Source organism: Ursus arctos, unplaced genomic scaffold (assembly GCF_023065955.2).
Source record: "Ursus arctos isolate Adak ecotype North America unplaced genomic scaffold, UrsArc2.0 scaffold_11, whole genome shotgun sequence".
In the NCBI taxonomy this organism is placed as follows: domain Eukaryota; kingdom Metazoa; phylum Chordata; class Mammalia; order Carnivora; family Ursidae; genus Ursus; species Ursus arctos.
In genome coordinates this window covers 14,591,799-14,614,572 of record NW_026622775.1, presented here as the reverse complement: position 1 = coordinate 14,614,572, position 22,774 = coordinate 14,591,799, and the positions used below count along the sequence as shown (strand labels likewise).

General features: G+C 40.5%; 1 protein-coding gene across 4 annotated transcripts in view; it reads left to right on the top strand.

The window, feature by feature from the left end:
- PRDM5 (PR/SET domain 5) overlaps nucleotides 1-22,774 on the top strand; it is a 194,077-nt gene that overhangs the window by 1,455 nt on the left and 169,848 nt on the right. For 2 of the 4 annotated variants that reach the window (XM_026499257.4, XM_057310039.1), the window contains exon 2: nucleotides 17,943-18,026. The exons of 1 other annotated variant lie outside the window; for it this stretch is intronic. In XM_026499257.4, the coding sequence (XP_026355042.1) occupies nucleotides 17,943-18,026 (84 nt within the window). Of the gene's footprint in view, nucleotides 1-15,509; nucleotides 15,936-17,942; nucleotides 18,027-22,774 lie in introns of those variants that run through there. One more of the 4 variants, XM_048212274.2, reaches the window with a different exon arrangement.

The following is a 22,774-nucleotide window of genomic DNA, read 5'->3' as shown; positions in this document are numbered from 1 at the left end:
CTCTTTTCAGATCTATCCCTGCCAGGTACCCCCTCCCCACCCCCCTCCTCCGCTCTCTCCCTACAACAGAGATTTTGAAAAATGGAGGTTTGGGCAAGAGCAGGCTTGTTTAGCAGAGGTATGCTAGCAAGAGGTTCACAGAATGCACCCAGAGACACAAGGATGCTTTTCATCTGGGTATAAATCTCCCTCCAACCTCTCACCCAAAGAGCAGGGGGGGAAAGGGAGCCCCGAAGCACCCTTGACAACATGACCTAAAAGAATCTCCTAGGATAAGACTGGAAGAAGCAAACCCCATATTTACTTTTTCAAATGGGGGTTTAGAAGAATGCTCAAAGGTGAAAACCAGGAATAAACACTTTTTCTGAATTTGAGTTGAACTGAATAGATGTTTTTGCCAAATAGGTAAATGTCAAAGTCAACATTCTTTCAAGGCAGAAGTTGAAATTCTGCATTTAATCTTTTCTCACAGGATGTGAAAATTCCCAAATGGGTTTTTTTTGAGGGTCTTAGGTTTAAGTGTAATCACTTAAAAATTAAACACAGTTCTTATTTTGTTATTAATAGTTACATATTAAAAAGTTATACAATATTAGAATTATTACATAATTCCTAGTTGTCTTATAATACTATTTAGGTTTTTAGAAACAGCTGACCAATGTACTTTATTTTGATACTTTTATAAATTCCAACTTATTTTTCCATGTACTTATTTGGAAGGTTTTTATTATTTTTGGGTATAGAATGAACTGCTTCCAAAATCTCCATATTCTGTTTATTATTGCAGTACTAAATAGACACCTTTTCCTGCCTCTTGTAATTTCTACATGTAAAACCCATAGAGATTTTCATCCAGATGAAATCTAGAATGCTAATCTATATTTCAGGTGAATATGCAGATGTTTGTATTGAATTCAAATGACACATTATTAGTGATATAATTTAGTTATGATCACAAGATATTCAGTCATAAAGTCATTGATCATGGACAGGTTCATTGATGCCAGAAATGACCCAGAATTAGGCTTCAGCTCCTTTGCCTTCCAAAGGCCGAGGACCACACTGAAGCTGAACAACAGATTTTAACTGAGTGGTCAGGTGAAGCTAAATGCCCATGCGTCCTTACCTGTTTGCAGTAGTTTCTCGATTCTTAAATATTTTCCAGGTTACCTTTAATGGGTCTGCTGGCCATAAATCAAGGATCAAGGGGCCTGAGAAGACAGTATTTCAGCAGTTAAATTAAAGACCCTGCTTTAAAGTTAAAGTTTTCATATTCTTGGAATATATTTTAGAATGTATCGGGTAATATATATATATATATATATATGTTGAAAGTTACAAATTTTTGTCACACTTTTTTTTTTTTTAAAGATTTTTTATTTATTTATTTGACAGAGATAGAGACAGCCAGCGAGAGAGGGAACACAAGCAGGGAAGTGGGAGAGGAAGAAGCAGGCTCATAGCAGAGGAGCCTGATGTGGGGCTCGATCCCATAACGCCGGGATCACGCCCTGAGCCGAAGGCAGGCGCTTAACCGCTGTGCCACCCAGGCGCCCCTATAACACATATTCTCATATAACATTTCGTTTTAAAAAAACAGTTGCAATTCAAGCCATCTATTGATTTCAAATTCAAAGCATCTAATCCAGACTTGTACTGAAGTTGGGGAATCTTTTAGATACTCCACTCCTGCTATATTGATCAGGTCCCTTTGAGATTTCCTTTACAATGGGTCCCCTTAATCCTTTTTTACGTCCACCCCCCCTTCCCCCCCCTCCCCCCACGCAGTGATTTCTAGAGTGTGGTCCCTGCGCAGAATCACCCAATGCTCTGGCTCCACCTTTGCCCTGCTAGGTTTTTCCTTGGCAGTTATCTTTTTTTTTTTTTTTTTTTGCAGGCCTGCTGCCTCTCTCTCTATCCCCCCCTTTTTTTTCTTTTTGTATAAAGTCTGCATAGTGACAATAAAGTGAAAAGGAAAGGACCTGCTTTCCTTTCTTCCCATTATGGAAATTAGAGGTTAGATGAGGAGAAGGTCCTCTGGCAGCTATTTCTGTGTAAGCCATGAATTGTTCTTTGAGAAAGAATGGATGAGACTGTTGGAAGGGCCTTGAGTAGAAAAAGGATGCCTGAGTTTTTTCATGGTTATACACATTGCGATTTGCTAATGACGAGGATAGGTGGACACTTTTGCCTGCCGTGTGCCAGAGCCTGTTCTAAGTGTCTCCTGTGTGTTACCTCATGAGCACAGGTTTAATGCTTCAATGAAGATGTGGAATTTTAGATTATAAAGTACAATGCAGATTAAAATTAATATTATTACTTAGAGGTAATACATGAAATATCCATACAAAAAAAGTTAAGCAAACAAATACCTTAAGACATTGCATTTTTTAATACTGTGACCATTATTCCCCTTCATGGCCAATGAGATTAATCAGTGGATGGTGGTGGTTGACATTATGCTTGGAACCCAAAATGTGGACAGGTGAACCGCATGGTTCCTCCAAGCTCTCAGATTCTGTGATTTTATGGAAAGGGTTAAGGCAGGAGCTACAGTACTACCAGTCTTCCTTCCCTTTGGGTCTGTTGCAGACAGTTGGTTTTTCTTCCCCTCTGACTTTCAGTCCTTTAGCCATTCATACGTGGCAGGTGCTATGCTAGGCTCTGGGGGTACACAAGTGAGCAAGACAGAAGTGTTCTTCGTCCACAAGGAGCTTGTTTTCTTGTGTGGGGAGATAGGCAGTAAAGAAGTAAAAAAGTAAAAATTATCATGAATATTATCACAATAATTTCAGCCTGTTTATCTGGATTGATTTTGCTGGGCACTACATTAGGTGATGAAATTGCTGAATTAGAGTCGTTTTTAGTCTGGTCAGGGAGACAGCAAAGGAAATAGTTTTCATCCGATCTGACTGGTGCAATGACATTCAAGCAAATGAGGTGTGAAGCTGTGGGGTAAGAGGTGCTGCAGGAGTTCAGAAGGAGAGGAGACCCCCCCCCCCCCCCGCCATTGTCATTATAGTAAGTGATGAGAAAATGCGGCGGGAGGCTGGAATCAAAGAGGGCTCTATGGAGGAGTGAATTTCTTGGGGTTAGTCAAATTATTATTGTTGAAATATCTTTCGTATTGAGCATTTTAACTTCACACATCTGTTGGTGTGACACTTCAAGTAATGGCTGGGTGACAGAGACTAAGTGGTGGACCCGTGATACCGATTTCTATGAGTCTGATCAGATTTTGTGCTCTGAATCCACTTGGGTGGAGTTGAACAGTTTGTAGGTAGAATTGTTGGGAATAAAACAGAAGCAGTCCTTTAAGGGCTAGTAGCCCTTGTGACAGACCGTATTGCAGACGAAGAAAGTTGCTTAAATACTTCCACTGAGGCACCACCTTGGAGACTGGCAGCCTGAAAGTGTCACACACAATCACCCATAATGCAGTCTGGGTTTTCTGTTTCCTATGCACTTGTGTACGTTCTCTCATTTTATTGTACGACGGTCTTCGAAGGTTTATTCTTAACCCCATTTTACAGATTACATACTTGCTGGATCATTATATTTTGTCAAAAGTTTTGCAGTTGCCCTTATGCTGACCTTTAAATTTTTTTTCCTTTCCATTTCATTCTTCACTAGCAGGCTAAAGGCATTCTTCACTACCTGATCAGATACGTAGTTCTTTTCCTTTATATCTAAAAGCCCTTTAACTTGTATAAGCTTGAGCTGGGTTTGTATTTTTAAAAAGAACCAAAGACTAACAGGAAAGCTGAAGAAAAGCTGAAAAGGAAATAACTAAATATAAATGAAATAAAATTATGTCTCTCCCAGATTTCTGGTCCCCCAGTTCCAGAAGAAGCAGTAAAGAGCATTGCCGAGGCCTGTCTATACACCAGCTGCAGTGAATTGACCCCGCTGGGGTAGCTCTGTTCCTGGCTCCCTTCCCTCTCGACCTTGTGCTTTTTTGCCCAGGTGGCTGCTAAGTGGCACCCTGTGCCCATGAACCCTAGGGCAGTGTCCCAATCTAGTTTGCCTTTTTCATGGACAAATGCAGGTTCCTAATTCAAACTTTGTCAGATAAACTGGGATTTTATACACAGCTACTTTTCAGGACATACTATATTGACTGCTGGGGTATGAGTTTCCTGTTACTACTGTAAAAAATTATCACACATTTAGTGGCTTCTGGAGAATATAAGTCTAAAATGAGTGGGCAGAGCTGATTCCTTCTGGAGGCTCTAGAGTCTACCTCCTTGTCTTTTGCGGTTTTCTAGAGGCTGCCCACATTCCTGTGCTCATTCCTTTACCCCATATCATTCTGACCTCTGCTTTTGTGGTCGCATTTCCTTCTCTGACTCTGACGCTTCTGGCTTCTCTTGTAAGGACCCTAGTGGTTAGATTGGCCCAACCCAGGTAATTCAGGGTAATCTCCCCATCTCAAGATCCTTAACGTAATTACATCTGCGCAGTCTCTTTTTATCAGGTAAGGTAACATACAGATTCTGGGGATGAGGATGTGAACATTTTTGGTGGGCCATTATTATCCTACCTGGGCTCCAAAGTATAATTCTTCCTTGCCTAGAGTATGTGGAACATTTTACGATGACTAACGGGTGAGTCCTTCCCCACATACTGGTCCTGATAAAAAGTACCCATTGCAAAGCTACCACGTTGATGAATATTCTGCCTCGTTTTCAGTATTGATTCTGGAGAAGATCTTCAGAGTTCTCATTCATGCAATAAAACCTGGATGAGTGGTTCCCTTATAACGGGGAGGAACAGGTATATTTATAGAAGTAGAAAAAGAACTTCGGAAGTAATGGAATTTACCCATTTTTGTTTTACAAATGATGACACCGAAGCCCAGAAAAACTTCACGTGGGGCCTTGCAGCTAACAGCTACCTCTCAAGCTCCTTTCTTCCATAATGCCAGCTCCCTCTCTTTCAAATCAAGGCGAGCGCCTTGGTTCTCTTTGAGGAATTTGCAGTAAAGACATTTAGTGAGGTCAAATCCCAAGTGAAAAATACCTGAAAGAAAGGTTCAAATCTGAGTTTATGAAAAGAAAATAAGCGGGGGGGGGGGGGGGAGGGGAGGGGAGCAAGTTGTATAGGGTTAGAAAAACATGTGGGAAAGAGGTACCCTGTAAAGAAAATTAAGTAAAAACATAGAGGAAAAATCACCATGCATAGATGTTAATATAAGGGGACTGGATTTTGTTGAATAAAGTGTTTTGTTGATCAGCTTGGAAGGTGAATCTGGTGAAGAAACAATGGATCTTTATGCTAGGGCTAAAATTCTGCCAGTGAACGTTTGCTTAGATTTCCTGGTGGCTGATGATAACTAATCTGGAAACATAATCAGTGGGAAAATCATCACCAGGATGCCTGCCATATGTGCTATCTCTTTTTTATGTTTACACATTTACCCTGTAGGATAGTGACTCAATGCAGCTTTGTATTTCCTGGTGTTATTATAGATTTTAAAATGTATAACTAATCCACTTAAACTGAGGTTTTCTCAGAAGCTTCATATTTTGCTTATTTGTGTGTGATAATAATAATGACAGTTAATTTTTTCAACAAATATTTATTGAGCATCTGAAGTCGTTAGGCACTGGGCTAGTTGCTAGTGACAGAAGGGTGAATGACTGAGACCACAGTCACTGAATGCGTCCCACAGTTCACATGGAAATCCTACAACAAGCCTACACGGTGGCCATTATTATCCTTGTTTTATAGATGAGGGGATTGATTTTGAGGAAGGTTATGTCAGTAATAAGTGGATTAAACAGAATTTGAACTCAGATCATCCCATATATCCTTCTCACTGAAAAAAGAAATTTTTTTTCTCTCTACTGATAAGTGCTGTGTCCATGCTCATATAACATAATACGGGCACACATCCACTCACACACTTTTAAAATATTATTTTACAAAAATGAGAGAAGAGTAAACTCATTTCATCATCAAGCATTTCTCATTTAATGGTATCTTATGGGAATCCCTTCAAATCATCTACTTTGGCTGTAGTTTATTATTTTTAATGACTGAATATATTTTATGCTGTCAGCATACCACAACTTCCATTTATTCAGATCGTGTTTTACACAGTTATTCAAGATTTATCTTCATGACCAAAATCTGTACTGGCCATTATGACTACAGTAGCAAGCAAAAGAGAAATTATGGCTCTTGTGGAGCTTGTGTTTTACTGAGAAGAGACAGAAGCTAAACAGTGGACATATTAGATAAATTTTACACTACCTTACAATGTGATAAGTGCTTCGGAAAAAAGAAAAAGTAGAGCCAGGTATGGAAGATTTGGCAGAGTGCGGGGACACGGGTGTGGGGATGTTATTATAAATAGGTGGTCCAGTGAGTCCTCACTAAGCAAGGGAGGTTTGGGTTGTGACTTACAGGATGGGAGGAAAGTTGACTTCTAGAGGAAAAGCATTCTAGGCAGCAGCTAGAGCGAAGGCTCTAAGACCGGAGTTTGTTTGCTGTCCCAGGACAAGGAGGCCAATGAGGTTGGAAGGGAGTGAGCAGTGGCCGAGTAGGGGAGGAGGTCAGAGAGTTAGTGAAGGGAAGTGTACTAAGAGCCACATTTCTTTCTTTCAGGCCATTGTAAAGGTGTCGACGTTCCTTTGAGTGAAACAGGGAGCCGCTGCAGGGTTTTGAGCATAGGAGTGACATGATCTGACTTGAGTTTATCAAGGGTCGGCCGCCAGGCAGGTGTGTAACCTGGAAGACTTGTTAGGATTCTGTTGCAATGATCCAGCAGAGAGATCCAGCTAAGAGATGGTGGCTTAGACCAAGATGGTGGCAGTGTGGCGAGTTTAGTTTGAAGATGTCAGTGACAGAATATGCTGATGAGTATGGAGGAGAGAAAGGGAAGAATCGACGATGAGTCCAAGGATTTTAGCCTGAGAAGTTGGAAGGCCTGGCTTGTCTGTCGTCAACAACTGAGATTGGGATAGATTGTGGGTGGAGCAGGCTTGAAAGGGGAGGATTAGGAACTCAGAGGAAGGCAAGTTGATTTTGAAGTTTCTGTTAGACAACAGAGAGGGATGTCAGAGAGGAGGTGAGATATATTTGTATATTTTTATAATATAAAATAAAACCCGGGAGAGGGTTCCTATTCCTTACCCAATGGTAGAAATCCTCTTATGGTTATGGTGTATGTTCCTGAGCCTGTATTACTTCCTAACTTTCTTCTAGCAGCAGTGGATCTTTATTCGTGTTCTGGGGATGACAGTGTGCTACTTTTCTGGCAGTGGCTCAAGACTTCTCCTCATTTGGAAGAAAGGTCAGGGCAGGAGGTGTGGGGTATTGTGCCATTCTTGCAGGAGCTGCTGTTCCCCTCTTGCATGCCTGCAACACCGAGGAGTCTCTCTGTTCTCCTGTCTGTGTCCCAGTCTTTCTTGTATGGGAGACTCTTCCTTGGAGAAGAGTCTGCCAGTGTGTGTGAACTCCCCTTAGGTCTGGGGCTTCCACGGGCTCTATACATGCAGGCTGTCTCACACGCATCCTTTGGCAGACCACTAATATGTTAGTTGATTTCTTACCTGCTTCCCTGGTGGCTGGCCGCTGTTCCTTCTGTCATCTGCCACAGGTAAGCTAGTGCTCTCCTCAAGAAAAGTTATGGTTTTGTAGTTTGTTGGCCTTTTGTATTATTAGGGTAGGAGTGATACTCTTTTTAAATTTTTGGTGGATATTTAACTTAAAAAGTTTTAAAATTAACGGCACTTATTTTTATTTTTTTTAAAGATTTATTTATTTTTTTTTTTTTTGAGAGAGAAAGCATGAGCTGGAGGGACAGAGGGAGAGGGAGAGAGAACTTCAGGCAGACTCTGCACTGAGCATGGGGACCAACATGGGCCTCGATCCCATGACCCTGAGATTATGACCTGAGCCAAAATCAAGAGTTGGAGGCTTACCCAGCTGTGCCACCCAGGCGCCCCTAAAATTAATGGCATTTAAAAAAATATTCTTACATTTATTTTTATTTTGTTTTATTTCATTTCAAATTTTTATTTGAATTCTAGTTAACATATGGTAAAAGTGGTTTCAGGTATAGAATTTAGTAATTCATCACTTATACCCAGTGCTGAACACACGTGCCCTCCTTAACACCCATCACCCATTTAGCCTCTCCGCTGCCCACCTCCCTCCATCAGCCCTCAGTTTGTTCTCCATAGTTAAGAGTCTTTTATGGTTTGCTTCTCTCTCTTTTTTTTCCTTTCCCCTATGTTCATCTGTTTTGTTTCTTAAATTTCACATGAGCGAAATCATATGGTATTTGTCTTTCTCTGACTTATTTTGCTAAGCGTAATACCTTCTAGTTCCATCCATGTTGTTGCAAATGGCAAGACTTTGTTCTTTTTGATGATGGAGTAATGGTCTGTACCACATCTTCTTTATCCATTCATCAGTCAATGGAAATTTGGGCTTTTTCCATAGTTTGGCTATTGTTGATAAGGGTGCTATAAATATTGGGGTGCATGTGGCCCTTTGAATGTAGAAAACCCAAAAGACTCCACTTATTATTTTTATTACTTAATAAATTAATCACCCACTTTACGGGGCGCCTGGGTGGCTCAGTCGTTAAGTGTCTGCCTTCGGCTTAGGGCGTGATCCCGGTCTTCTGGGTTCGAGCCCCGCATCAGGCTCCTTCGATGGGAGCCTGCTTCTTCTTCTCCCGCTTCCCCTGCTTGTGTGTCCTCTCTCGCTGGCTGTCTCTCTCTCTGTCAAATAAATAAATAAAATCTTTGAAAAAAAAATCACCCACTTTAGTTCTTCATGCATATATAATATACATATGTATTATGTATATAATACATATATATTTTTTTGGTGAAAAGTTTGTTAATTTTTTAATTATTTTCATAAAATATAGATAGCCTAAAACTGGCTATTTTAAGCACTTTTTATTGAAATATAAGTAGCATACAATGTTATATTAGTTTTAGGTATACAACATGTTGATTCAACAATTCTGTACATTACTCAGTACTCACCACAATAAGTGTAGTCACTGTCAGTCACCATACAATATTATTGACTGTATTCCCCATGCTGTACTTTCTATCTTCATGACTTATTGTATAACTGAAAGTTTGGGCATATTTAGTATTTTTATACTTCTGTTTTCTCACTCTTATATCATCTTCATAAATATATTTTTTATTACTATATAATGCTCTGCCTTATTTTGTTTAGTGCATTCAGCAATTAACTTAATTCTTGTTTGATGTTGACACTATTGCCTTTCTGTGTATCTCTGTCTACTCATGTAAATTCACTCTTTATCATTTTCTTTTATATTTTATAATCATGTAGCTAGATTATATTTCCTAATGTGGTATTACAGTCTCTCATTTAATAAGAGAATTTAACTTGACCTTCTTATGTAGTGTAATGCCTGATATAGCTGATTTCATTCTTGTCATCTTTCTTTATGCTTATTACTTATTTTATATTGTGACTTATTTTTAAATTTTCCTTATTTTGCTGTCTGTTCAAGTCACTGTTCATTCTTTTCTCCCCTCTGATCACTTTGTTAGTTCTACTCTTTTTCTTTAGTGATTTACTTACTCTTTCCCTCTTTCATAATCAAATGGGTGTCATTTTATCCGATAGCTAGAGCTCAACTATTTTCCCACAAAAACACACAATTTCTTCTATAAGATGTTCCATTTCCTTCCTTCTTCCCTCTTCTCCTTCCCTCCCCTGCTGCCACACCATGCTGTGCAACTTTTGGGATGCTTTTGCCTTCCTGCTGGCTTTCCCCAACAATCCTTAAGTTCCATGAAATGGTGTGTTACTTAATAGAATTTCTTTTTAAAGTGTGTCCCTCTTGTTTCAAGAGTTGTTAGTTACCCTATGTAGTCTACACACCCTATTACTTGTCATTAATTTTGTGTGTATATACACCAGCTACTCATTTTCATTTGCCATCTTCTGTCCCCTGTTCTGATTCCTTTTAGTTAGTGACTGTCTGTGATTCTTTTTCTCATCATCATGTGGACATATTCTCCCTGAATCTGTGTATATCATCAAGTAGCTCTCCTTCCACCTGACTGCAAAGGACTTCCTGACTGGCTAAGTGATTTTCACGTTAGTCTATTTCTCTTTCAGCTCATTCTCTAAAAATATTCAGTTGGGAAATCATGCTTCCCCCCCACCCCCCGCCCTCTTAAAAGAGTGTGTGTTTGTGAGTGCGTGTGTGTGTGTGTGTGTGTGTGTGTGTGTGTGTTTGAGGGCTCTACTTGAATCTCTAAATTTCCTTATGCAATTGAGGTATTCCTTTTAATTAAAGTATTCTGTCTCCTGTAGAAGTTCTATTTTACAGAGTATGGTTCTCATTTTTCTGCCTGATCTTTCTCTCTCAGGTGGCTGGGCCCCTTTGTATATAGGCAATCTGCCTTGGTTGTTTTATCGAAGCCCAAGACTGTTCCTCAGCTGTCTGGGCTGTCTGGTCTCCTTGTACTTTCCTGGACTCCAAGCATGGAAAAGACTGTGGGCTGTGGCCCCCTCCCCCATCTCTGACTTTCAAAATGTTCTCTGCCTTCCTTAGTTTCCAGTCCTCAGTACTGGCTCTTCTGCTATTTTCCAGTTTATTACTTAGTCCACTGGAGAAAATGCTTCACACTTGTTCTTTGCCAAAACCTAAGGCTTCACTTACGTTCGGTTTGCTGTACACACTAGTAGCAGTTGTTTTGCTCAAGAGAAGCAAGTGACTTAGGGTTGGGGTTAACAGGAAGGTGCTATATCCATATACCCAGCATCTCTTCTTCCTCACAATTCTCCTGCATTTCCCATTTCATATTTATTTTATAAGGGACTCCTTTCATACAGAATGATTCTGTAATGTCTTGGGCACTAGTGCATTTCTTTTCCTTGACATTTGCTATCTCAGCTGAGAGTAATAGAGACAACTCCAGTAATCTAAACCTTGGGGATTATGTTCTCCCTATAATAAGAAGTTGGCATATAGGCATTTACTGCTATCAGTTCAGTGGCTTAAGATGTTGGGGTGGAAGTCTGCATTCTCTTGGCCTCCAGATGGCTGCTTTAGCTCCAGCTCTCATGCTTTTATTCCGGGTGGGGAGAAGGAGGAAATAACCAAAGCCCTAGGATGTACTTGCCAGCTGACGTAGTCCTCCTGTTGAGAGCCTTTGTGGTAGGTTCATATAATGATTTCTGCTTGCATGTTGTTAGCTCTCTTCCCTATTTAAGTGGGAAGCTGGTAAATGTTTTTCTACCTACGTGCATTATTACTCTCAACAAGGTCAGCATTCCAGTACTGAGGAGTATGGATATAGCATATAATGAGGCAATTTATCTCTGCCCCAACAGTAATAGTAGGGAAAGAAGATTGGATATTTTTCATACTGAACTTTTTAGAAACACACTTTGTTGAAGGCCTAATTGTACTTCGAGAGCAGCACATGGACCGTAGTTTAACATTGAAATATAATTACGTTCTAAGTGGGCCCTTAGACTCCTTCTGTGAAAAATGATCATTATTTCACATATGAATGATTCAACTGCAGACTGATTTACTTCAATATAATTTATTTCATTTATATGTATAAATTTTTTTATTCGCTGAGCCAGTTCGAAGTAAATTGTAGACATTATGACAAATTTTCCCTCAGTATTTCTGTATGAGGACATTCCCCTAAATAGCCATAATATCATTTTAACATCCAACAAAAATAACAGTAATTTCCTAACGTCTTCTAATTCCAGCCCATATTCAAATTACTCCAGTTGCCTCCAAAATGTTTTTATAGCTGTTTGTTTTTTGAACCAGGAGCAAATCAGAGACCACCTATTACATTTGGTTATATCTATCAAATCTGTTCACGGTCTCCCTTTTCCTGTTCCCCTTAATAACTGACTTTCTGAGGAGATCAGGCTAATTGTGGAGTATCTCACAATCTGGATTTATCTGATTGTTTTCCCAGGGCTTTATTTAATGTGTTTCTCTATCTTCTATATTTCTTCAAATCTGGAAGTTAGGTATAGATTATTTTACTATTTTTTTTTTTTTAATGCACTGACATTGTATACTAAACACTTCTTCCTACCCTCAGGATACTTTTTACATTGCAGTAAAGAGTGCAGTGTGAGCTGTGGGCATCGCAGGAAGCATCCACTTCCCTCTCATAGGTGTTTTATCCCTGCGCTCTCTTTCTAGGTAGCACGGGTCTCCCCAGGTGCTGGGGAGAGACAGGACAAGGGGGAAGAGGTCTGCGCGTGTTCACTCGCCCTTTTGCCCGTGGAGGTGGCTGGAGAGTTCTGCAAACACCCCTCTCACGTTCCTATGACAGACACTGGGGAATGAGGGGCTGGAATGGTTTACCTCAGACTACATTATAGCAGGGGTATATAATGTCTGGTTTTCCCCACTGTTAGTAATGCCAACACTGGGGTAACCTGATTTTTCCATTTAAAAGGGAACTTGTGCTTAAAGCAGTAATCTGTGAGCTGATACTAGATGAATATCTATTTCACTATCAGCCTTTTACCTAATGGTCTTAACATCCATTGATGACCCTTGCCTGAATCAGTTACATTTTTAGGGATTTCAAAATGGTTATTTCATTCAAATAAGTAGTGCTTCTTTATTATAAATTAGCATTCCTCTGTAAAGAAGAGCTTTCCCTCTATTGGTTGTTGTCTGGTTCTCTTGATCTAGGGTATTATTGAAAAGGTAGGGCAAAATGGTAGTTCTTTCCCTCTACTGAATTTTTTTAAAATATTTTATTTATTGGGGCGCCTGGGTGGCTCAGTCGTTAAGCGTCTGCCTTTGGGTCAGGGCGTGATCCCACTGTTCTGGGATCGAGCCCCACGTCAGGCTCATCATCTGGGAGCCTGCTTCTTCCTCTCCCACTCCCCCTGCTTGTGTTCCCCCTCTCACTGGCTGTCTCTCTGTCAAATAAATAAATAAAATCTTAAAAAAAAAAAAAGAGTTTATTTATTTGAGAGAGAGAGAGCATGGGGTTGGGAATGGGCTGAGGGAGAGGAAGAAACATGCTCTCCACTGAGCAGGGAACCCAGGGTGGAACTCCATCCCAGGGCCCTGGGATCCTGACCTGAGCCCAAGACAGGTGCTCAACCAACTGCTACCTGGCGCCCCTTTCCCTCTACTAATTTTAACAAGTTGTTACCCTCCAATGATGGCAAATGAGGTTTAAATTTTTTTCTCCTTCTCGGACAATCATTAAGAATTAATGTGTTTATGTGTTAATGTGTTTCAGTCACTTACTGTTTTGTTCTCTTTGATTCTCAAATTGTTCCAAAATGGGCCTGTGGAAGCTCTTTCTAACAGAATTTAAGAGCTGGCAGGAATCTTAGAAATCAGGTACTCCAAATCCCTAAGTTTTATAGGTGAGGAAACTAAGGCTCCGAAGTTTGTGACATCCTGCTGTGTCACAGCTAATCAAGGGCAGAGCAGGGATTAGGATCCAGATCTCTCTTCTTTTTTTTTTTTTTTTTTTAAAGATTTATGTATTTATTTATTAGACCAGAGAGAGACAGCCAGCGAGAGAGGGAACACAAGCAGGGCGAGTGGGAGAGGAAGAAACAGGCTCCCAGCGGAGGAGCCTGATGTGGGGCTCGATCCCGGAACGGCCCTGAGCCGAAGGCAGACGCTTAAGGACTGCACCACCCAGGTGCCCCAGGATCCAGATGTCTTGAAGCCTCAGCTAGTGCTTTCCCCACTGTTCTAAGAGAGAGATCTGTGGTAAATCTTGCTTTCAACTTTTGGCTAATATTAAGCGAAATGAGAGAAAATGGGCCATGTTTATAATCATTCATTTTTTGTTCATTGAAAGTTATTGTCTGGTCCAGTGGGTGGCCAATTGAATAGATTAATTATTTGCTTGTTTAGAAATAGCAGAGAAGCACCATTGTGGGCCGGGCATTGGGCCAGTCCGAGAGGTGAGTTTGCCTTGAACGGTTTGCTGTCTACAGGTTGAGTTTGTCTTGAAGTCACACTTTATTTGACCCGCAGAGTTTTGAAAGCTTGGAATTCATCGCCAACAGAGACAAGTAGTGATTTCATGTACACATTTGAGTTGTCAGCTTCTCTGAAATATTTGCAGATATCTAGCAACATGAGGTCCCCATTGTGATATACCAACTTCAACTTCAGTAGAAAAGCTTAAGTGGGCCTGCCCTTCCAGCTTGCCTCTCAGTCCCTCCCTAATGTGTCCTTTACGTGTTTGTTGTTGGATGACGGATGTCGTGCTGCTTTCCTGCCTGACCATGTAAGCATTTGATGTAGTGACCCCTTAGATAACTTGACGTAAAGAATTCTAGGAAAATTCTTGCAATGAAGGTAGCGTCAATAATGTAGGCACACACGAACATCAAGGAAATAGTACAGCTGACGGTTTTCCTGCTGCTAATAGGAGAGCTTCAGCAGCTTAATCACAGAGAGTAAAACCAATGATGTCAGCCAAAAAATTTTGAAATTTTCAAGAAGATAGTTTGAAATATTGGTTTTCTTCCTGTCATTAGTTGTAAACCTCACCTTAGGTGTTAATTATGCTAATGCATATGTATATATAATTTTTATTATAATGAATCATATGAAAAATGTTCATTTTGTAGGTTGAAAATGATCAAATATTGGTAATTTCATATGGTTCAACTAAAAGAAAAGTAATCACATATATATGGGGTGTGTACCCCAAACCTTCCTTTCACAAGTGTGTTAACCAAGCAGGTTTGAAGCCCACTGAGGTAGAAGAAGCTTAATCTTAGGTTAGAATTCCCATGGGAAAGGGTTGGTGAATAAAGCAGAATTTGCAATAAAATTACAATTAGAAGAAAGTACGACGAACAAGAGGTTAGAGAAGGGGTGGATAGCAGGTGGTAGGCTCCTTAGGGGAAGGCTTCAGAGTGAGAGTGAGTCTGGTAAGTACAAAATCTTCATCTAAAGTCAAATATAAATTGTTTTAATTATCTGCACTGTTTCATACCATATGTGCTAAGGATAATGAAGAGTTGGCTATTAACATTTTTGTAATCTTGCAGCTACAGAATCTCAAGTCTAGTTGATCAGATCATGCTAATATACTCACTGGCATACCTAATAAATTTGCCTTCCCCGTGTATGTTTTTATGTCAGTGTTTTTCAAACTAGATGGGAAGCCATCACTGAGTTGTGAAATTAACTTATGGGGTCAGAACTAGTATTTTTAAAAAAGTTAAGTGAAGTAGTGTATAAAATATAGGCTTGTGTTGTACAGAGTAAGGGTAGTACTGTTTCAAGAAATTTATAGTTTAGTTTTATGTGTGTGTTTCTATGTGTACATGTGAATATGCCAAGCTGAGATGCAAACTTTATTTCTTACTGTGGGTTGAAGAAAAAAGTTGAAAGCTATCTTATTCTAGTTTGGTATTTTGAGTTTATGATAGAGTGCTTGCTCACTCTTACTAGTGAGGCTTTAAAATCTGAGTCCTGATTCTTATTTTGAATTTTCAAATCTGTAATTCTTTTAATAATCTCACTAGACATTGCAACCAAGCAGTCTTTTCAACTGATTCCAGTGCATTTATATGGGTTTCCATCCCTCCTCTTCAGTCCTTTGAACACTGCTGGATTGATTGATTCATTTTCTCCCCCTCCCAGTTTGTACTGCAGAGACAAACTACCGGCATGGGTAGATCAGTTGCATCGGAAAGTGTGTACTTAGATTACTACCTCCTGCAGTGACTGATAAACACTAAATATGTGGCTATGAAAAGATGAACTACATGCATTAGTACCAAATCCTCAAATTTGTTACCAAAAACACACCTTATTTTTTGGTCTGCCTTCCAGATTGGCTTTAACAGCGGTCCATCAGTTTCTTCACTCAGTTCAAGAGTCCGTGTGTTGAGTGACTACTATGAGCAAGGCGTGGCCCACAGAGTTGCTAAAGGTTGTAGTTGATGGGAAGTGAGAAGAGAGGGGTGAGCTGCCTGGGCGCTGGGTCATACAGTCGTGAGGGTTTTGAGTGGTGGGTGGCATGGTGAAGCAGACCGTGCCTGAGCAGAATAGACCACTGCTTCCTAAGCTCTTCTCTGATCTTTGCTGGGTGGTTGACCCTAATCGAGCAAGTTATTTAAACTTTTTGATTCTCCGTGTCCTTCATTGTTAAATGGGGAAATTCTCACATAGGGTTATTTGGAGTGTGACCCACAGTAGTTCAGTATATATTAATTACCCTCCCCTCTTCTTTCATTTCTTTTTTTAAAAAAGATTTTATTTATTTATTTATTTATTTATTTATTTATTTATTTAGTGAGAGAGAGTGCATGCACAGGTGGGGGGGGAGGGGACAAACAGTGTGGGGAGGGAGAGGGAAAGAATCTCAAGCTGACTTCACTCTGAGGGTGGAGCCTGACCCAGGGCTTTATCTTACCACCCTGGGATCATGACCTGAGCCTAAATGGAGAGTACGATGCTTCAGCCAACTGGGCCACCCAGGCGCTTCATTTCTTTCATTTCTTGTACAGCTTTTCTTAACTGCCATTAAATACTGGTAAGGTCCCATGTTGAGGTGAAAAAATGATTACTTTTTCAAGGAAGGCATCTTCGGGGCCGTGGTAGCTGCCTGAGAAGTGAAGTGGCTAGTGAGGTATGACGGGTAGAGGAGGCAGAGCTGGCTTCTAGCCTCTGCAATTCGCTTGCTAAATTTTGTGTCAAGAACTCTATGCTATTATAAAGAGCAGTCTTCCTGTTTCTTTGATGTGCTTGTGCCTGGGTTATTTAGGGTGATGATCTCGATCCGAGGACCCTCTGTAGCTATTTTTTGTCCCTAAATTAACATTAAGGAATAGGCCTTTGGGTACTGCTGTTTTTTTCTAGCTTTTCAGGACCTCTTCTCTTTATTTGTAAAATGAGGGGCTGGGTCAGTTAGCTGTAATTCCTTTAAGGTTTAACATGTTGCTATTTCCAGGAGTTGGGTTTTCTGTTGTTCATTAAGTCATTTGTATTCCTCAAAACATTGCCTTGGTTGGTGGTGGTTTTTCCCTCCAACAATGTTTATCGGAGTTCCCCTGCAGATGTTGTTGGAGTTTTCTTCCTTTGAGGAAGGGAAGGGTTCCCCTGAAGACTAGGCCCAGGGAGGTTGGAGGACTCTCACAAAGGCACACGTGGCTCCGTGTCCTTCTGCACACGGTTTACAGACGGCCTGGCTGGACAAACCCAACCCTCTCCCTGGCTCTCCAGTCTCTGCTTTGGTCACCTTAGTTGAGAAAACAATGGAACCTGCCTCACAAGTAACTGCAAGAGCCAGCCACCTGTGCTTCTCGCTGGGAACTTGTCAGAATGCAGGTCCCCATGCCCCACTCCCAGGGTTTCTGATTTTAATAAGCCCAGGATTCTGAATTTGAAACCAATGTCCTTGTTGATTCTCATGCCAGGTGGGCTCTAAAGCCTGCACTTTGAGAAACTGGTTTACAGTGTGCTGCCTTCGCTGTTGGAAAGATTGGCAGGGGAATTTAAACTTTATTTATGAACGCTCTTCCTCTGAGAATGGCAAACCTGTTTCTTTCTTGTTCATAATTGGGATGAATTTATGATTTTTATGGAAACCAGGTGATTTTCTGCCTGGTGGGCTTGTCTCTCAAGTCAGGCAAAACTCAATGCTTGTCATTTTAAGACTACTTGCCAGAGGCCTTGTCAGAATTTGAATGTTATGCAATTTAACCCTTTTATGTTGGCTCCTGTATTGTGGATTCAGGCTCTCAAGCTAAAAACAGATTAAGTTGGATTTTAAATATGTAAATATTTTGTGTTGTGTAAATTAGTTAATACTTTAAATGTGTCTCACCCATTGGGCATGAAGGTTTGGAGAAAAAAAATTTCCAGAAAAGAAATGAGTTTATTTTTGTTACTTGATTATTGCACTAAACCCCCTTTCAATGTAATCATCACTACTCAGGGTGAAAAGTTTGGACCGTTTGCTGGAGAGAAGAGAATGCCTGAAGACTTGGATGAAAATATGGATTACAGGTTGATGTGGGAGGTGAGGATGTCATTGTTATTTTAAATATTTAATGTTTTTCTTTATACTATTTAGTACATTTACAAGGCTGTTAATAGGTATTGTTTCCAGTTGACTATTTAAACGCTGGAATGTTTCAGTTTTAAGGGACCTGAGTAACTTGAAAGTTTACCATTAAAAAAATACTGTTGAAATATTTTGCTAGATAATTCTTCTAGAGCTCTGAAGTTCATCATTGAAAAGGAGTTTTCCATGCATAAGGATGTTTGGATGTTAAAATAAGAGTGTTCTTGTACTGGATTAAGAATTCAATTTCAGTAAATGAAATTATACTTTAACTTTTATTTCCCAATTGTAGTTCTGATTTCTTAGAAACAGTTCTGAGCTCCTTGTTGAAATGAAAATACCACTTTAAAATGTACCTTACCTATATTTCAAGAAAATGTGACTTTGTAAATAGTCTTTTGCAATCTGAAATTTCCCTAATGCAGGGATCTGTATACGCAAATGTGCATCTGTCTGAGAATTTTCATCCTGGTTTATACCAAGTATATTTGTTGCTGTTCTTTTCTAATCATCAGAAAAAGAAGGGCCTAAGGGATAGAAATAGAGAAGTAAAGTTATAGGGGTTGTTGAAGCAAAAACTTGGAAAAAAGTCAGTTCCAAGAATTGCGTGTGGTGGGTTCCATGAGTAGGGTGGGAGCTGAGCTCTGTGTAGGTGGGGCTGAGAGAAGCAGGATCAGTAAATCAGAAAAGGGAAGAGTAAAGTGGTCGAGAGTTACATATAAAAAGTCTCTGAATGTGTGTTTATCAGTTCGAGTCTGCAGAGCAACAGAACCAATAGGATGGATATATATATATATATGTATATACTTCAACGACTTGGCTCACATGATTGTGGGGTGGCAAGTTGGAATCTGCAGGGCAGGCTTACAAGCTGGAAACTCGACTAGGAGCGGACGTTGCCGTCTTGAGACAGAACATCTCTGGCAGGCCTCAGCTGGCAGTTAAGGCCGTTGACTGATTGCATGAGGGTCGGCCATATGCAGCGTTGGCCGTCATCTCCTTACTGACAGCTGATGTAGGTGTTAACCACATCGGCGGAATACCTTCACAGCTACGCTTAGAGTAATACAATAACTGGCTACTATAGCCAGCTTGACACATAAAGCCATCACAGTGTGTTATCTGCAAACAAAATACATTTTTTTTTAAAGATTTTATTTATTTATTTGACAGGAAGAGAGAGAGAGCACAAGCAGGGGGAGCGGCAGAGGCAGAGGGAGAAACGGGCTCCGCACCGAGCAGGGAGCCAGATGCAGGGCTTGATCCCAGGACCCTGAGCCAAAGGCAGATGCTTAACCGAACTGAGCCACCCAGGCGCCCTAAACAAAATACATTTTTAACCATTATCCATATTGCTGAAACTGCCGGTGGTGGGGAACCGTGTGTGAGGAAGAGATTCTTGAAAGGTTTCTACAGTGCAGGTGATGGAAAACGGAAATTCATAATACAGTCCTCGCTAGAAGTGGAAGATGTTACTGATTTGCCTAATTTAACGTGCTGCTTTAGTTGTTTATGTTTGTGAGCGGGAACATATTTTCAGTGGCTTTCACTATTTTTCTGTACGGTCTTAATTTTCTCAGCAGCTAATTTTTTTTTTTTTTTTTTTTAGTGTGATGGGTTAATGTTTTGCACAGCTGGTTTTGAGGCACTGTGAAGCAGATAATGATCGTGATTTTTATTTCGAAAGAAAGACTTGCCTATAGGAAACGTAAGCAGGCTGCTTCTGAACTGTTCTGGAGCTGACAGTGCAGCAGTGGATCATCTGGTTTTATATGACTTATTCCCATGGGTCTTTAATGTCTTTACATGAGTGCTTGTTTTCACACACCGGTGCCCAAAGAACGATCGATTTTGTACGTTGTAGGTTCAGGTAATGTTACATGCACTTAGTGATTGCTATTCTCTATTTTATTTTACTTCTTAGTTAATATCCGGGTTTTGAACAAGTAATATTTGTACTTTTTATGCAACTCGGAAGAGAGTTGATGAACAATCGCCCCTTGATGAGCCTGCTCTTTTCAATTAAGCCCTTTGATCCTTTTAACCCCTTAGTTCATGTGTCCTTCTACTCCTTCCTCTAGTCCTTCCTCCTCGTAGTCTGGTTTTCAGTTTGGATTTTTAGCCAGTCTTTGCTGGGGTGGGGGTGCAGGACAGGGGAACACCTGCCCAGGGCAGGGGTGCAGGACAGGGGGCAGGGTGCAGGACAGGGAAACCTCTCTCAGTGGTTCGCCTTTTGGGGGAAACATTTGAAACACAATCAACACCTTTTGAGTTCCCCAAGTTTGCTGCCTGCTAGCTTTAATACTGTTACTTTTTAAGTTAACTGGATGAGCTTTTTCCCAGCCTTGAGTTATACTAGTGAAGTCCATTTGTGTTATTTAGTTTTGGAGGTGTTGGTCTCAGAAGGAGCAGAGAGAAAGGAGAATAACTGGTCCTCCTGCAGTCTTCCCCTCATGAAGCCCTTTGAGTCCTCTCAGATGGAGGTAGGGAGCTTCCCCTCTCTGGTGGGTACTTTGGGACTGGTTATTTAGGTCATTTCTAATTTGGCCCATAGTTACAAAGTTAACCACCTGCAGTTCTCAAACAGGTTGTCCTTCTCAAGCCAATAGTTAACCTAGTGTATGTGTGGTTATGGGACATGAACCGGATCCTTAGGCTAGCCTGGAAAATGGTGTCCTGCGAGAGAGCACGTGGCAGAGCTCTTCCTCAGTCTCTATTTGCACTTGGCTTCCGGTGCCAACAGTTTTGGTGGATCTCGGCCAGGAACCCCGAGGTGGCCATTTCATGCCAAAGAACTTGGAGGCACCAGTCAGGAATGAGCCTACCGGTGTGTATGAGTCCCTGTGAGTTTGGGACAGGATTTGAAGGGATCTAATGGGGTCAATTGCTGGTGTTTACTGCAAGCTCCTCCTCTCCCTCCAAAAGTACAGGTTGGAAATTTATTGACGCCCACTGCTTCAGAGAATTCACCAGCACCTCAGCCTCGTTCTGTGTTGGCCTCCAGAATTTGAGATTCAGGTCTGAAGAGACTCAGTCTCGCCTGTCCTTAAGACTTGTTGGTAACCTCAGATTTTTGCTTTTCTTTTAGAATTAAGCACGCTGGTAGAAGATTTATTTCTTGGCCCTGAGGCTAATCATAGAGCTTGAGGTTGGAAACCAGTGCCTGATTGTAAATGCTTCCCGTGGATAGTTTAGTGGCATGAGCCCAGTTGTCTGTATTGTCATCTATTCTGTAGAACAGTCTGTTTGTCTACTTTTTTCCAGGTGATTTGGAGCTTGAGGTCTATTTCCTTCCAGTGTGTTCCTGCTCAAACTTGCCCTAAGACCAAAATCCATTCATGTACTGTGGCTAAAACTCTCAATCGTCCTTCGTTTTTAAATCTCCAAGAGCTTCTTTTTCTATAATACTTTCTTCAGTATTTCAAGGCACAGTTCAAATACCTCTTCTCTAGGCTCTGGGTCTTTATGCTTCCTGCACACACATGCCTTTAAGTTTTGGCACCTGTAGAATACTACACAGATTGTACTTTTTCCTTGCCCAGCCTATCATTCCGGTATTCCAGAGTGGCTGCTGGTGAATCCGGTGTCTGCTTAAATTCTCCAAATACCTCTGCTCTGTTTGCAGTGGGTCTTCCCTTCCTTTTCCAAGGCATCCTTTTGCGTCGCCTGTAGGAAGTTTTTATTTAGAAACTGGCCTGGTAAGATCTTAAAACTTGGTGTCCTCCTGACATTGCCAGTGGAGTCATTCATTCCTAAACTTTGCATGTATTGTGAGATCACAAAAGTCTCAGTCCCATCCGTCTTTCTCTCCCACTCATGCTGGGTCCATGTTTGCTTCTCAGTCTTTGAACAGTTCAGCAGGTGTAGTCGGGTATTTGGTGGTGTGATGTGATGCAAGTTGAGCCAGAATACCATGCCACGGTTTAGTAATACTGATGGGTAATAATATAGAGGATGGGCCTCTGTGGACAAAACGTTCTTGCTGTTAGCTAGTTAAGAACTTATATGCAGAATCCCAGAGAACCAGATAAAACCTGGAGAGTCAAGTGAAATATCTGAATTCTGGGTGATTTTTTATAGGAAAGAATAAAATCTCTCTTATGTAGATACAGGTTGATTTCTTGCTATTAAACCTTAGAAGAAAAGTATCTACAACTTGGTAGAAAAGTAATCTCTATGCATTAAGAAGACAACAACACAAGGCTTAAACTTTGCTTTTTAAAAAGTCCATGCTCTTACTCTTAAGGAGCTTGTGGTCCAGCAGTAGCACAGGTTCCAGAAGTAACACATTGAAGTGCATAAAGTATGATGATAGCGATCAGCTTTACCTTACAATTATGACTTACTGGCATTTAAAAAGTTTTACATTTGTTTACTTTTCTAAATCTATTGCTTTGAGGACTGATGAGGAAAATTACATTTTTGACATCTGAGGCTAGTGGAATTACCAGGGCTATTAGTCATTACATTCTACTAGGTAGCTGCATATTACAAAATGCAAAATATCAAATAATCATAGTTTTATTTATTTTTGTTAGTGGAAAAGATTTTGTACCTCTGGGTAAATAACATGCTTTCAAAAATACAGCTAGAGAAATATGATTACAAGATTTGTAGGTGTTTGTAAGAATTGTTAATCTTCTACATTTTTAGTAAATTGTTATTTCAAAATAAATGTACGTATCAAGTGAACTGGGGCCCCT